We start from the raw sequence: 13118 nt of genomic DNA, 5'->3' as shown, positions 1-13118 counted from the left end.
GTGCACAGCCATTTTCAGATCTCTCCAGAGATGTTTGATCGGATTCAAGTCTGGACTCTGGCTGGGCCACTCCAAGACATTCACGGAGTGGTTCTGAAGCCAATCTTTTGAGATCTTGGCTGTGTGCTTCGGGTCGTTGTCCTGCTGAAAAATGAACCTTCGCCCCAGCCTGTGGTCAAGAGCGCTCTGGAGCAGGTTTTCATCCAGGATATCTCTATATATTGCTGCATTCATTTTTCCTTCTATCCTGACTAGTCTGCCAGTTCCTGCTGCTGAAAAACATCCCCACAGCATGATGCTGCCACCACCATGCTTCACTGTAGGGATGGTATTGGCCTGGTGATGAGCAGTGCCTGGTTTCCTCCAAACATGGCGCCTGGCATTCACACCAAAGAGTTCAATCTTTGTCTCATCAGACCAGAGAATTTTGTTTCTCATGGTCTGAGAGTCATTCAGGTGCTTTTTGGCAAATTCCAGACGGGCTGCCATGTTCCTTTTACTAAGGAGTGGCTTTCGTCTGGCCACTCTACCATACAGGCCTGATTGGTGGATTGCTGCAGAGATGGTTGTCCTTCTGGAAGGCTCTCCTCTCTCCACAGAGGAACGCTGGAGCTCTGACAGAGTGACCATCGGGGCCTTGGTCACCTCCCTGACTAAGGCCCTTCTTCCCCGATCGCTCAGTTTAGAAGGTTTGAAGATTTGTGCCAAGACAATCCTGTCTCGCAGGTCTACAGACAGTTCTTTTGACTTCATGCTTGGTGTTTGTGCTCTGACATGCACAGTCAACTGTGGGACCTTATATAGACAGGTGTGTGCCTTTCCAAATCATGTCCAATCAACTGAATTTACTGCAGGTGGACTCCAATTAAGCTGTAGAAAGATCTCAAGGATGATCAGTGGAAAAAAGATGCACCTGAGCTCAATTTTGAGCTTCATGGCAAAGGCTGTGAATACTTATGTAAATGTGATTTTTTTGTTTTCTATTTTTAATAAATTCAAAACATGTAAAAAAAAACCTTTTTTCACATTGTCATAATGGAGTATTTTGTGTAGAATTTTGAGGTAAGAGATTAATTTAATACAGTTTGGAATGAGGCTGTAACATGACAAAATGTAGAAAAAGTGAAGCGCTGTGAATACTTTCCGGATGCACTGTATGGACTATATATGTATCTCCATCCCACACATCTCTACTTCCTTCTTCCTTTCACATTCTCAGTACAAGAACGCAAGATACATTCAGGCAAACTCCAAACATCACAAAACGGCTTAATAATGTGTGTGTGTGTGTGTAAATAAACAGGAAGATAAAGAAAAACATGAATTGGATAATCTTCCACACTCTTCAGCAGTTTAATGAGACTCAAGTGCCGCAACACGGATTGAGTGAACGCGGTAACGGCTCCTGGAGGAAACAGCAAAATCAGACATCGTGCAAGAGCGCGGAGAGTGGTCTTTATGCGCGCAGTACGTTTTTATGCGCGTTAATTTTGGCATCGATATTTTCTTTAAAAAAAAAACTCGATAGGGTTAATTCAGATGAAGAGTTTGCTACATTTTAGGTATGCTGAAATTACGCTGAAAAAACTACATTTACCTTAAACTATGTGATGTCTGTCAGCACAACTGTTCAAATGTTCTACTACTATTCAAGAGACTAGTGTTAGACAAATAGATTTTGTGTGCAAACTTGATTGGCAGAGTCAGCTCATTTCGAGCTCTTAATACATACAAATATATATGATTTATCTTTCTATTCATTAAATACAGTAAAAATGGGCATAGTAGTTCAGACACACACAGACAGACACAGACAGATTAACCAGTTGTTAATGGTGATTAATCATGATCAATTATTTAAGAAACGAAGGACAACAGTATTCTCAGTGATGTGTGAATACAAAAATGAACTTTCGGCATTAAAATACAGCTTTACATCCAAAGAAACACTTTTACGAGCCGTTGCAACAGAGCATTTTCAGCTATCCCAAGCTTCTTTCAGGGTTCACTTCCAAATGCGCAAATCTCATTATTTGTACTTGTACTTTGTACACGAGAATACAACAAGAATACAATGTATGCATGTGTATGAGAGAAAAAGTGACTAAAAGGACAATACTTGTGTGGGCTGCTCAGTCGCTTTCTGCAGGTCTGTCTTGACCTTGTTTCCAGGGTGACTTGTAACCTTGGTAACAGGTTGTTTAAAGATGGATGCCGTCTGTCTGATGGGCAGGGATGTGTTCAGATCAGGCTTACCTCCCTGTGGGGATAGAAACAGTGTGTCAGGGAAAGCCTTTCTCTCCTTACCTTCACCAGCTTCAGCATCCTCAGTTTTCCAACTGAGGTTGGTTTCTGCATGATTTCTGCATGATTCACCAAAATTAGTTCTCGTACATTGTCTAGGTCAGGGGTCTGCAACCCACGGCTCTTCATCCTCTTTGTTGTGGCTCCCTTTGCAATGCTCCAATATTTGTTTAACACCAACTTTGTGTGAGACGATGACTGCATCCTGGCTGAGTTCTGTCTTAGACCAGGGGTTGGCAACCTTTACTATGAAAAGAGCCATTTTACCCCCTTGCCCACTAAAGAAAAATAGCCTGGAGCCGCAAAACAAAAGTCTCATGAACTCTAACAAGAGAATGCAACAAATAGAAGTGCAGTGAGTGTGCATGTGTAATAGATGCCAACTATAGTAGGGTTATCATGGTATCCTCTTGGTATTCATGGTATCCTCCCTGACGCATGAAGAAATGTGTAGCACAGTGAATTCACAGCCTGTGTCACGTTCTCGGTTGGGCCTGGATCCCAATTGCGGAGGCATGAGGCAGGTGAGTACTCTCAAGAGTTTATAGATAGATAGATAGACTCCCTTTATTGTCATTGCACAAAAACACAGTAGTGAAATTGCCAACGAAATGTCGTTGCCTGGCTCCCATATAATAACAGACACAAAAGAAGATAAGTAATAATAAATAATAATAATAATAATAATGTGGAGAATAAATAGATAGAATAGACACCAAATATGAACAACATTATGTAAAGAGCAGCGTGAACAGTAAATTGCCCAAATAATTTCAATAATTTAAATAAATAATAATAATGTTAGTAAAGGTAGAGGGGCTTATTTGGCATTCAGCAGTCTGATGGCCAGGGGGAAGTAGCTGTCTCTGAACCTGGTCGTCCTACAGCGGATGCTGCAGAGCCTTCTCCCCGATGCCAGGCGAGAGAACAGTCCATGCTGGGGGTGTGTGGGGTCAGAGCAGATCCGATGGGCTCTAGATACACACCGGCTGTTTGCTATGTCCTTAATGGGGGGGAGCTGGGTCCCGATGATCTTCTCCGCTGTCCTCACCACTCTCTGCAGTAACATCCAGTCAGAGGCCTTGCAGCTCCCAGACCAGACGGAGATGCAGTTGGTCAGCAGGCTCTCAATGGTCCCTCTGTAGAAGGTGGTAAGGATAGGAGGGGAGAGGGAGGCTCTTCTCATCCGCCGCAGGAAGTGCAGTCGCTGCTGTGCCTTCTTCGCCAGAGCGGAGGTGTGGAGTGACCAGCCGAGGTTGTCCGTGATATGCACCCCCAAGTACTTGGTTGTGTTCACAACTTCTACGGCTGTGCCGTTGATGCTGAGTGGAGTGTGGCTGGGTCTGGATCTCCTGAAGTCGACGATGATCTCCTTTGTTTTGTCAACATTCAGGATCAGGTTGTTCGCCTTGCACCAATCCACAAGGTGTCGCACTTCCTCCCTGTAAGCCAGTTCGTTGTTGTTCTGAATGAGGCCCACAACTGTTGTGTCGTCCGCGTACTTCAGGATATGGTTGCTGCTGTACTTGGGGCGACAGTCATGGGTCATTAGGGTAAACAACAGGGGGCTCAGAACACATCCCTGGGGTGAGCCGGTGTTCAGGGAGATGACACTGGATGTGTTGTTGCCCACTCTGACATACTGGGTTCTATCTGTGAGGAAGTCAAGCAGCCAGTTGCACAGGGAGGTCTTGAGGCCCAGTGGCTCCAACTTGCGTACCAGGTCCTGGGGGATGATCGTGTTGAATGCTGAGCTGAAGTCTAGGAACAGCATCCGTACATGGGTGTTTTTCTTCTCCAGGTGCTCCAGGCTCAGGTGGAGAGCAGTGGAGATGGCGTCTTCAGTGGAGCGGTTTGGCTGGTACGCGAATTGGAAGGGGTCGAGTGATGGGGGGAGTATGGAGGTGATATGGTCCTTAACCACCCTCTCGAAACATTTCATAATGGTTGGTGTGAGTGCAACGGGCCGAAAGTCGTTCAGACATGTAATAGATGGTTTCTTGGGCACTGGAATTATTGTGGTGGTCTTGAAACACGGGGGGACTACAGCTTGGGCCAGTGAGGTGTTGAAGATGTCTGTGAGCATGTGGGCCAGCTGGTCTGCACATTCCTTGATCACCCGTCCTGGAATGGCGTCTGGGCCTGCAGCTTTCCGCACGTTGACCTTCCTCAGGACTCTCCACACAGCAGCAGTATCAAACTTGACTGCCTGTTCATCGGGGTGGGGGTAGCCTTCCTAGCAGGGTTATTGTTCAGAACCTTAAACCTTCCGAAGAAGTTATTTAGCTCATTGAGGAAGCTGATGTCATTCTGGCAGGGTGCAGGTCTGGCTGTAGTCAGTGACAGTCTGGATGCCCTGCCACAGTTGTCTGGTGTTGCCGGGGTCCTGGAAGAAGCTTTGGATCTTCCGGCTGTGGGCACGCTTTGCCACTCTGATGGCACGGTTCAGATTTGCCCTTGCTGATCTGAGTGCCATCACATCACCAGATTTAAACGCAGCATTGCGTTCTCTTAGTCTTTCACGCACCTCCTGAGTCATCCAAGGTTTCTGGTTGGCCCGTGTGATGGTTGTCTTGGTGACTGTAACCTCCTCCATGCACCACTGTATGTAGCCTTTTACAGATGCAGCATACTCCCCCACATTGGTGTGTTGGTTGTATGTTGCAGCTTCTCTGTCATGTCCCATTCAGTGCACTCAAAACAGTCTTGCAGTGCAGACATAGCTCCCTCTGGCCACACCCTCACCTTCTTCACAGCAGGCTTTCCCCTGGTGAGCAGGGGCTGGTATGCTGGGATTAACATAACAGATCTGTGATCTGAGGAGCCAAGGTGTGGGCGGGGGACGGCTTTGAATGCTTCCTTGATGTTTGTGGAAGCCAAGTCCAAAGTATTCTCACCTCTAGTAGCAATGATGGCAAGGTAGAGTACATTCAGGGCTTGCTTGCAGTTAGCATCAGGTGGAATGTAGACGGCAACAATGGTGACGCTGGTGAATTCTCGGGGAAGGTAGAAAGGTCTGCATCTCACAATCATGAACTCAATGTCCACACAACAGTGACTGGAGACCAGGGTAGCGTTGTTACACCAACTGTTATTAGTATAGATGCAAACACCGCCCCCCCGGGTTTTACCCATGAGTGCATGGCTCCTGTCAGACCTGAATGTTGTGAGCCCGTCCAGGCTAATGGCGGAATCCGGGAGAGATGAGTTGAGCCATGTCTCGGTGAGGATGCAGCAGTTTCTTGTCTCCCGTTTGGTGCTTAAGTCCAATTTCAAGTAGTCCAATTTGTTTTCCAGGGAGCGTACGTTGGCGAGCAAGACTGATTGAAGCGCTGGTCGGAACGGGTTCGCTTTTAGCTTAGCTGTAAGTCCACCACGACAACCCCGCTTCTGCTTCCTCTCGCATCGCCTTCGATGTCTCCACGGGCGGTCTGTACTGTGATCTGTTATTCCTAACTGCCGTAGCAGATCAAGGCTTTCAAAGTTTATGGGCTTCAAATTGCTGATTTTTCTCAGACGAAGGATAGCCAGTCTGTCGTATACTATTCTTGTACTGTTACGCTGGGCATTTGATGCTGAAAACACTGATCTATGTGGTGAAATTATTGATAAAGTGTCTGTATTACCAGGAGCCAAAGCAGCCGCAGCCGGACAGGGCGCCGCCATCTTGAAAAAAAAAAAAAAAAAAAAATGAGTCCAAAGGGGAACAAAAGGCTATGGTGTCGAAAAGGGTGCACCATGGAACAAAAACACACAGAACAAGGCTGGTGGAGGCTAGAGCCACTGAACGCATAAACTACACAAACAGGGTTTTGTAGCAAAGCTGTAGCATCGGGTGGCGAAAGAGAATAATCCAGCGAGGACCAGCTGTTAGAGATGAGCTTAAGTATTGGACAAGGGTCATCAGCTTCAGGTGCGTTCAGCAGCTCTGCCTCCAGCCCGGAGCAAGAGATCTGGAGCAACAGAAATGGACAGGAGGGAGACAGAGGCACAAAGCAAGGGCAACCGGACGTGACAGTATCCCCCCCTTAAAGATGGGCGCCATATATATATATATATATATATATATATATATATATATATATATATATATATATGTGTGTGCGTGTGTGTGTATGGCTATATAGATATATGGGGGGTGGGCTCTGCGGGGGTCTGGCGCAGGGCGTTCAATCCCGGTCCTCCATGGGGCAGTGGGTCCGGGCCTCTTCTGTCCTGGCCGGGGTGGTACTATGTCGGTGGTCAGACCTGGGGTTACCTGGGGCCGGCTTCCGCTTCCTGGGGGTGTGTGGAGGGCGAGGGGGGCGGTGCCTCTGGCCGTGGACGGGCTACCTTCCGGTTGGCAGCGGTGCCCTTATGCCTGCAGGTGTGTGGCCCTCGATGCCCTTCTGCCCTAGTGGGGTATGGTCTCCCGCCGGTTTCGGGGGTGCGGCTCTCCTCCGACCTGCTGGCACCCTGTTGCCGGGATTGCTCCTCCATGGCCTCTTGCTGGTCTCTTCGGGGGCGGGTCTTGGGGAGTCGGCCCTGGCTTTGCCCGCACCCACAGGGCCGGGGGATCTCTGGCGGTGGGGGCTTGACCTGGCTACGCGGGGCGGGGTTTACTGGGTGTTTCTTCTTGCTCCGGTCCAGTCGCTCCAAATGCGCATAACAAAAACATCAAATAACGGCAAATAAAATTTAATGGTACAGGGAAGTTGTAGCCAACACCTTTCCTGACACAGAGCAAATCTGTTTAGCATGTAAGGACATTTAGATCAACAATACTATCTGCCCCAATGGCTGGACGGGACAAAAAATAAATAAATAGGGGCGCCACCTGGCGGCCTACCTGGCTTCTCCGGGAAGTGACTGTAAAAGTCAGAGAGCATTTTAGGATCCAAAATGAGGGCACGAGAAACCCATGAGCAGTCCTCAGGGCTGTACCCCTCCCAGTCGACCAAGTACTGGAAACCCCTTGGCCTTGGCCTTGACCGAGAAAGCCGGGTGCCCGTCTATTAGCCTGGGAGGAGGTGGAGGCACCTCTGGAGGGCTGAGGTCGACCGATGAATCTGGGCTGTAGTTTCCTGGAATGGAGGGGCAAATCCCGACTCGACAGCCACACCCTCTGGCCAGGTTTGTATTCAGGAGCAGGCAAGCGGTGGCCAGACGGAGGTTGCCCTCGGCTGTGCGTGCCAGGGCCTTCCGGGTATTTCGCCAAGCCAGGCGAGCACGGCGCAGGTGGGCAGAGATGAAAGGGACTGCCGACTCCGCCTCCAGAGAAGGAAAAGCTGGGGGCTGGTACCCGTACACTCCGTGGAAAGACGAAAGGCCTGTGGCACAGCAGACGAGGGAGTTGTGCGCATACTCGATCCATGGCAGGTTGATGGCCCAGGAGGCGGGCTGCTGGTGGCAAACACAGTGAATGGCGGCCTCCAAGTCCTGGTTAGCTCGCTGGCCGTTCATTTGCGGGTGGTAGCCTGACGACAAGCTGGCGGTAGCCCCCATGGCCCTGCAAAAAGCCTTCCACACGGCCGAAGAAAACTGGGTACCCCGGTCAGAGACCACATCGAGGAGGATGCCATGGAGCCTGAAGACATGGTGATCCAGGAGTTGAGCCGTCTCAAGCGCAGAGAGGAGTTTGGGGAGGGCAACAAAATGGGCCATATTTGAGAACCTGTCGATTGTGAGGATGACTGTGTTGCCATTGGAAGGGGGAAGACCAGTTACGAAGTCCAAAGCCACATGGGACAACGGCCGGGTGGGGATGGGCAGGGGGCGCAGGAGACCCGGTGGAGCCTGATGAGATGGTTTATTCCTTGCACAGGTAGTACAGGCGGCTACAAACACCCTGACGTCAGCACGCAGGGAAGGCCACCAGAAGCACTGTGACAGGAGGAAGGGGGTGCGTGCAATTCCGGGTGGCAGGCGAGCTTGGACTTGTGCGCCCAGCGAAGAACCTCAGAGCAAAGTGAAGGACCACGAACAGGCGCCCGGCAGGGCAGTCCCCTGGGACTGGCGAAAGAGAATAATCCAGAGATTATTGGACAAGGACAAGTACTGGACAAGGGTCATCAGTTTCAGGTGCGTTCAGCAGCTCCACCGCCAGCCAGGAGCAAGTGATCTGGAGCAACAGAAATGGACAGGAGGGAGACGGAGGCACAAAGCAAGGGCAACCGGACGTGACAGCCTGTTTTTTTTAGCTGGTGACCAACAGTTATGATGACTTCACATGCTGTGTGAATTAGGAGTCTCACACAGTTTTGGCCGTCAAATTTGGAAGGAATTTGGGGGTATCAAAGTACTTCAGATAACTGAATTGATTATGTGATGTATTCAATTGTAACCTGATGCATGTTCAAATAAAATTAAACCATGACCATTACTATAGTGCTAAGTGTTTATATTTGTGTTTACCCATGAAAATCCCTAAAAATGCTAATATGTTAATGTTAACATGCTGACGTTATCCAATTAATGAACTGAATCTTGGAGGACAAAACAAATTTTCCTTCTTTTTTTGTTGACCATTTATTTTGTTAATTATGTATACTTTAATTTCTGTTTTGCAACAGCCTGCTGTGGCACTAGTCATCCTGGAAATTTACTTGAAATTGCATACATTTGCTGTGTGCTGAGAACACGTTGGTCCACCCTTAGCAGCAAAAACTACAATCACGTTAACTTGCAAAAGTCTCTTACAACGTTGTGAAGGAAAAAAATACTGCACTTGACTGCGCTGCTCGTGAAAATTGCAAAGTGCGCTGGCCGCACCACGTAGGCTTACTGACTTACTGTGTTTGTGCAGGGGTAGATATGCGTGTGTGCGTGCTTTATTATACATATGAGCTTTTAAAAATACTTGCATGAGGTTAGCTGGGCTCCATGTAAGTGTGTGTAACATTGTACATCTAATACCTCACAATGTGGTAGTGTCATGTAGTGTTGGCGCTGGAATACACAGCATGTCTTGCGGGCATTTTGCAAATAACTAAAGTGACGTGTTTGGTGTTAGTGCTTAGTCGTCGTTACCCTTGTAGAATGGAAGTTCATTGTTGTGTGTTCAAACTGCGTGGAGTGGCCACAGATAGGTCTGAAGCCTCTTGAGTCGAGGTGCGGGAGTGGGTGGTATATTGGCCACTTTGAATTTGGCTGCGTGCAATGTTGACTCCGAGGTGGAGGGCGGCAGAATCTAGGGGCACCATGGCGCGGGCTTTGGAACTAGGCCGTTGTCGAATGTGAAGAGGGCAGCTGAAACTTAAAGCGCGAAGGCGTGTGAGGAGAAAGTGTACTGTGCTCCTCTTTGTGTTGTACGAGAGGCAACAGGGACCCAGACGAGGACAGTGGGAGATCGGCGTGCTAACATGGAGCGGTAGCCTTCGTGTGCTCAATTGTAGGCCGGCACTCCGAAGCAGCGTGAGCGGGGTGGTGCACCCTGGCTTGGCATGGAAGTGAGGAAGGAGACTGCTGTACTGTATGACGCCGTGAAGCCCTTGACGTAATCGGTCGAGACGTGCGTTGGCGTCGCAGTCGGTTTGTTGTGACAGCGGCAGTCCGGGGTACACCCGCCATCGGGATCAGCGTGCCGCCCAGCCCCCATGTCCTCCAACTCCTCTGGAGTAAACTGCGTGCACGACTTTAGAACCTGCCAGGTTCAGAAGTCCATCTCCGCGAGGTCGTCTTCGTCTGGTTGGTGCAGTCTGTCACGTTTGCGCATGTAGGCGTTGCGATGCAACCCCAGGATGCAGAGATGAGGACCAATTGCAGGGAAAAACTTTTTTTTTTTTTACGTTTTATTTATGATAATGAGCGTGGACTAGGCGAATCACTGGCATACAGCACTTCAAAGGCTCAATGCACCAACAAAGGAAGAAGCACCCTGAACTAAATACAACAATCAACAATTACTACCAGGTGTGCATAAGCGGGAACGTAAGAGCTGCGAGAACCACAACAGACCAACACGGGAAATAATACAAAATAAGAGCACGAAACCAGGAAATCAGGCTTACAAAGAGTGAAGAGAAACAAAACACAGAAAACACAGAAACTGTCACACAGGCAACAATGCAGATTGTGACATTTTACTTCCAACTGTGACTAAGATTGCTGTTCTGTTTGATGACCCTCTGTCTGTTTGCACTGTGTTGTCTAGCTAGTTGTTAGCTATTGCTTGCAAATTAAAGGGCACCTTCCTTATGCAAGTTGAAGTGCCTCTGACTTCGGGTTTTGTAGAGTTCTGATGCCATTTACTGAACGGAGCTGTAACAGCCATTCAAACTCATACTATACTGTGATTGTGGACAAGGATGAACAGTACCAAATCTAAAAAAAAAAAAGTCACACAAAATCCTTCTGTGGCAATACAAATGTAATTGTAAAATGTATGGAAAGTCCTGAGAATGACAGAAAACATCTTTGTCGTCTTTGTTGGAGATGGCAATGTGATCCAGTGTTTCCAGGGTGGCTTCGATGTGTTCACCCTTGATCACATTTACATTATAATGATGTGCATGAATGGGTTGCTGTTACAACTCTGTCCAGTAGATGGAAGAGTGGACCACATAAATTCCACGACACTGATGGAAAAAAGACTTCACCAAAAGTGCCAAATAACCAAGTCTCAACAAACAAGTACCATTAAGACCTAAGTCCTAAACCAAGTCATTAAGTAAGGCATAACGAGTGCCTGTCACCTGACCTACCAACCTGTGGAGCTGCTGCAGAATGTGGTGTTAATCTGATAATCTGATGACACACAGTGCAAGAAAAGCATGGCCCTGGAAGAGATCAAAGTTTTTTTTGATTACCTTAGCCAGGCTGAGAGGGTCATGTCTCAACCTTTGTTTGTTCTTCTGCAGTTTGCCAGGCATCATCTTCCCTGTCCGGAAATCGAAACATGCCAGATCCACTGAGTTTCCAAGGTAACGGGCCAACTGAGGCTTACTCCTGAACTTTTTCCCTGTTGGACTAAATGCAGAAAGACAAAAGGGAGGAGTCAGAATGACACATTTGAGAAGAACAAACAATATTTGTTCAACAATACACATGTAAAGCTACCTTGAAACTTCCACAAATTTTGTCCCTGGAGTGGTGCGTAATTTTGCATGCTAATGAGTAAATTCAACAGTTGTGAAGTACTGTTATGTACTATTGTGTGCCAAGTGCGTAACATTAATACATTACTCGTAACAGGCCTAAACACCACCAGCTATTCGGACATAGTAACACACGTAATAGTAATACAGCTCCAATTATATTAGGATGAGGCAGTCATAGCAAGGACTTGTAATCTTGCCAGAAAGATGTCTTGCATTGAGTAGTTGTCACTGGCCCCCTGCCTGCGAGAGGCAATAATGAGAGGTTTAGCAGATTATTTTTGCTTAACCCGGGGGCCGGCAACCCCCGGCTCGAGAGCTGCATGTGGCTCTTTAGCTTTTTGAAAAATGTTTGAAAATGGAAAAAGATGGGGAGAAAAATATTTTTTTTTTCTTTTAATATGGTTTATGTAGGAGAACAGCCATGACACAAACATTCTTAACATTTTCCAATGCTGTAAAAATGTGTAGAGTAAATATTATCCAGCCATCCATCCATCCATTTTCCTCCGCTTATCCGGGTCCGGGTCGCGGGAGCAGCAGTCTCAGTAGGGAAGGCCCAGACTACCCGGTCCCGGCCACCTCCTCCAGCTGCACCGGGAGGACACCAAGGTGTTCCCAGGCCAGCTGTGAGACATTATCCCTCCAGCGTGTCCTAGGTCTGCCCCGGGGCCTTTTCCCGGCTGGGCATGCCCGGAACACCTCACCAGGGAGGCGTCTGGGAGGCATCCGGACGAGATTCCCGAGCCACCTCAACTGACTCCTCTCGATGTGAAGGAGAAGCGACTCTACTCTGAGCCCCTCCCGGATGACTGAGCTCCTCACCCTATCTCTTAGTGTGAGTCCAGCTACCCTACGGAGGAAAATAATTTCAACCGCCTGTATCCGCAATCTCATTCTTCCGGTCTTGACCCAAAGCTCATGACCATAGGTGAGGGTGGGAACATAGATCGACCGGTAAATTGAGAGCTTTGCCTTCCGGCTCAGCTCTCTTTTCACCATGACGATCCGGTACAGCGACTGCATTACTGCTCAGGCTGCGCTGATCCGTCTGTCGACCTCACGCTCCCACCTTCCCTCACTCGTGAACAAGACCCCGAGATACTTAAACTCCTCCACCTGGGGCAGGACCTCATTCCCAACCCAGAGGGAGCACTCCACCCTTTTCTGACTGAGAACCATGGCCTCTGATTTGGAGGTACTGAGTCTCATCCCAGACGCTTCACAATCAGATGATAACGGTCCCAGTAAACGCTGAAAGTCACAGCCCGAAGAGGCCATAAACACCACATCATCTGCAAATAGCAGAGATGAGATTCTAAGTCCCCCGAACTGGACTCCCTCAACACCTTGGTTGCACCTAGAAATTCTGGCCGTGAAAAATGTGACCAGAATCGGTGACTGTAATTCCAGGCTGTAACATCGAGTGAGAGACTATATTCGCTATAACAACGAACATTAAATATAGAAGACAGAAGATAGTAAAGGCAAGCTAACAGGCTAACAGACTGTGTTGACACACGCTTTGCCTAGCAACCACAACATACCGAGATCCAAGAGGAAGGGTTCACCCCGCGGACAAAATACTGAACCTCCCAGCCCAAGTACCTCGGATCGAGGTGTACCTGTGAGCTCATTTAGCTCGGGCTGAAGCACTCTGGACACAATTATAGACACAGAAAAAGTCTTCATAGATCCGCCGCCGATTCCCACTGAAAGCGATCTCCACCTGATGATGCA

General features: G+C 48.3%; 1 protein-coding gene across 1 annotated transcript in view; it reads right to left on the bottom strand.

Annotated features, from left to right (window-relative positions):
* mbd2 (methyl-CpG binding domain protein 2) overlaps window positions 1–13118 on the bottom strand; it is a 52329-nt gene that overhangs the window by 13556 nt on the left and 25655 nt on the right. Inside the window, exons 2-3 of the mRNA XM_058060905.2 lie at window positions 11091–11250; window positions 2120–2260 (exon numbers count right to left, since the gene is read on the bottom strand). Coding sequence (XP_057916888.2) covers window positions 2120–2260; window positions 11091–11250 — 301 coding nt within the window. The remainder of the gene's footprint in view (window positions 1–2119; window positions 2261–11090; window positions 11251–13118) is intronic.

Source organism: Doryrhamphus excisus, linkage group LG10 (genome assembly GCF_037039965.1).
Source record: "Doryrhamphus excisus strain RoL-2023G ecotype Guam linkage group LG10, RoL_Dexc_Guam_v1.1, whole genome shotgun sequence".
Lineage (NCBI taxonomy): Eukaryota > Metazoa > Chordata > Actinopteri > Syngnathiformes > Syngnathidae > Doryrhamphus > Doryrhamphus excisus.
Note: the sequence above shows the minus strand (reverse complement) of the source record. Positions and strands in the feature narration are given on the sequence as shown.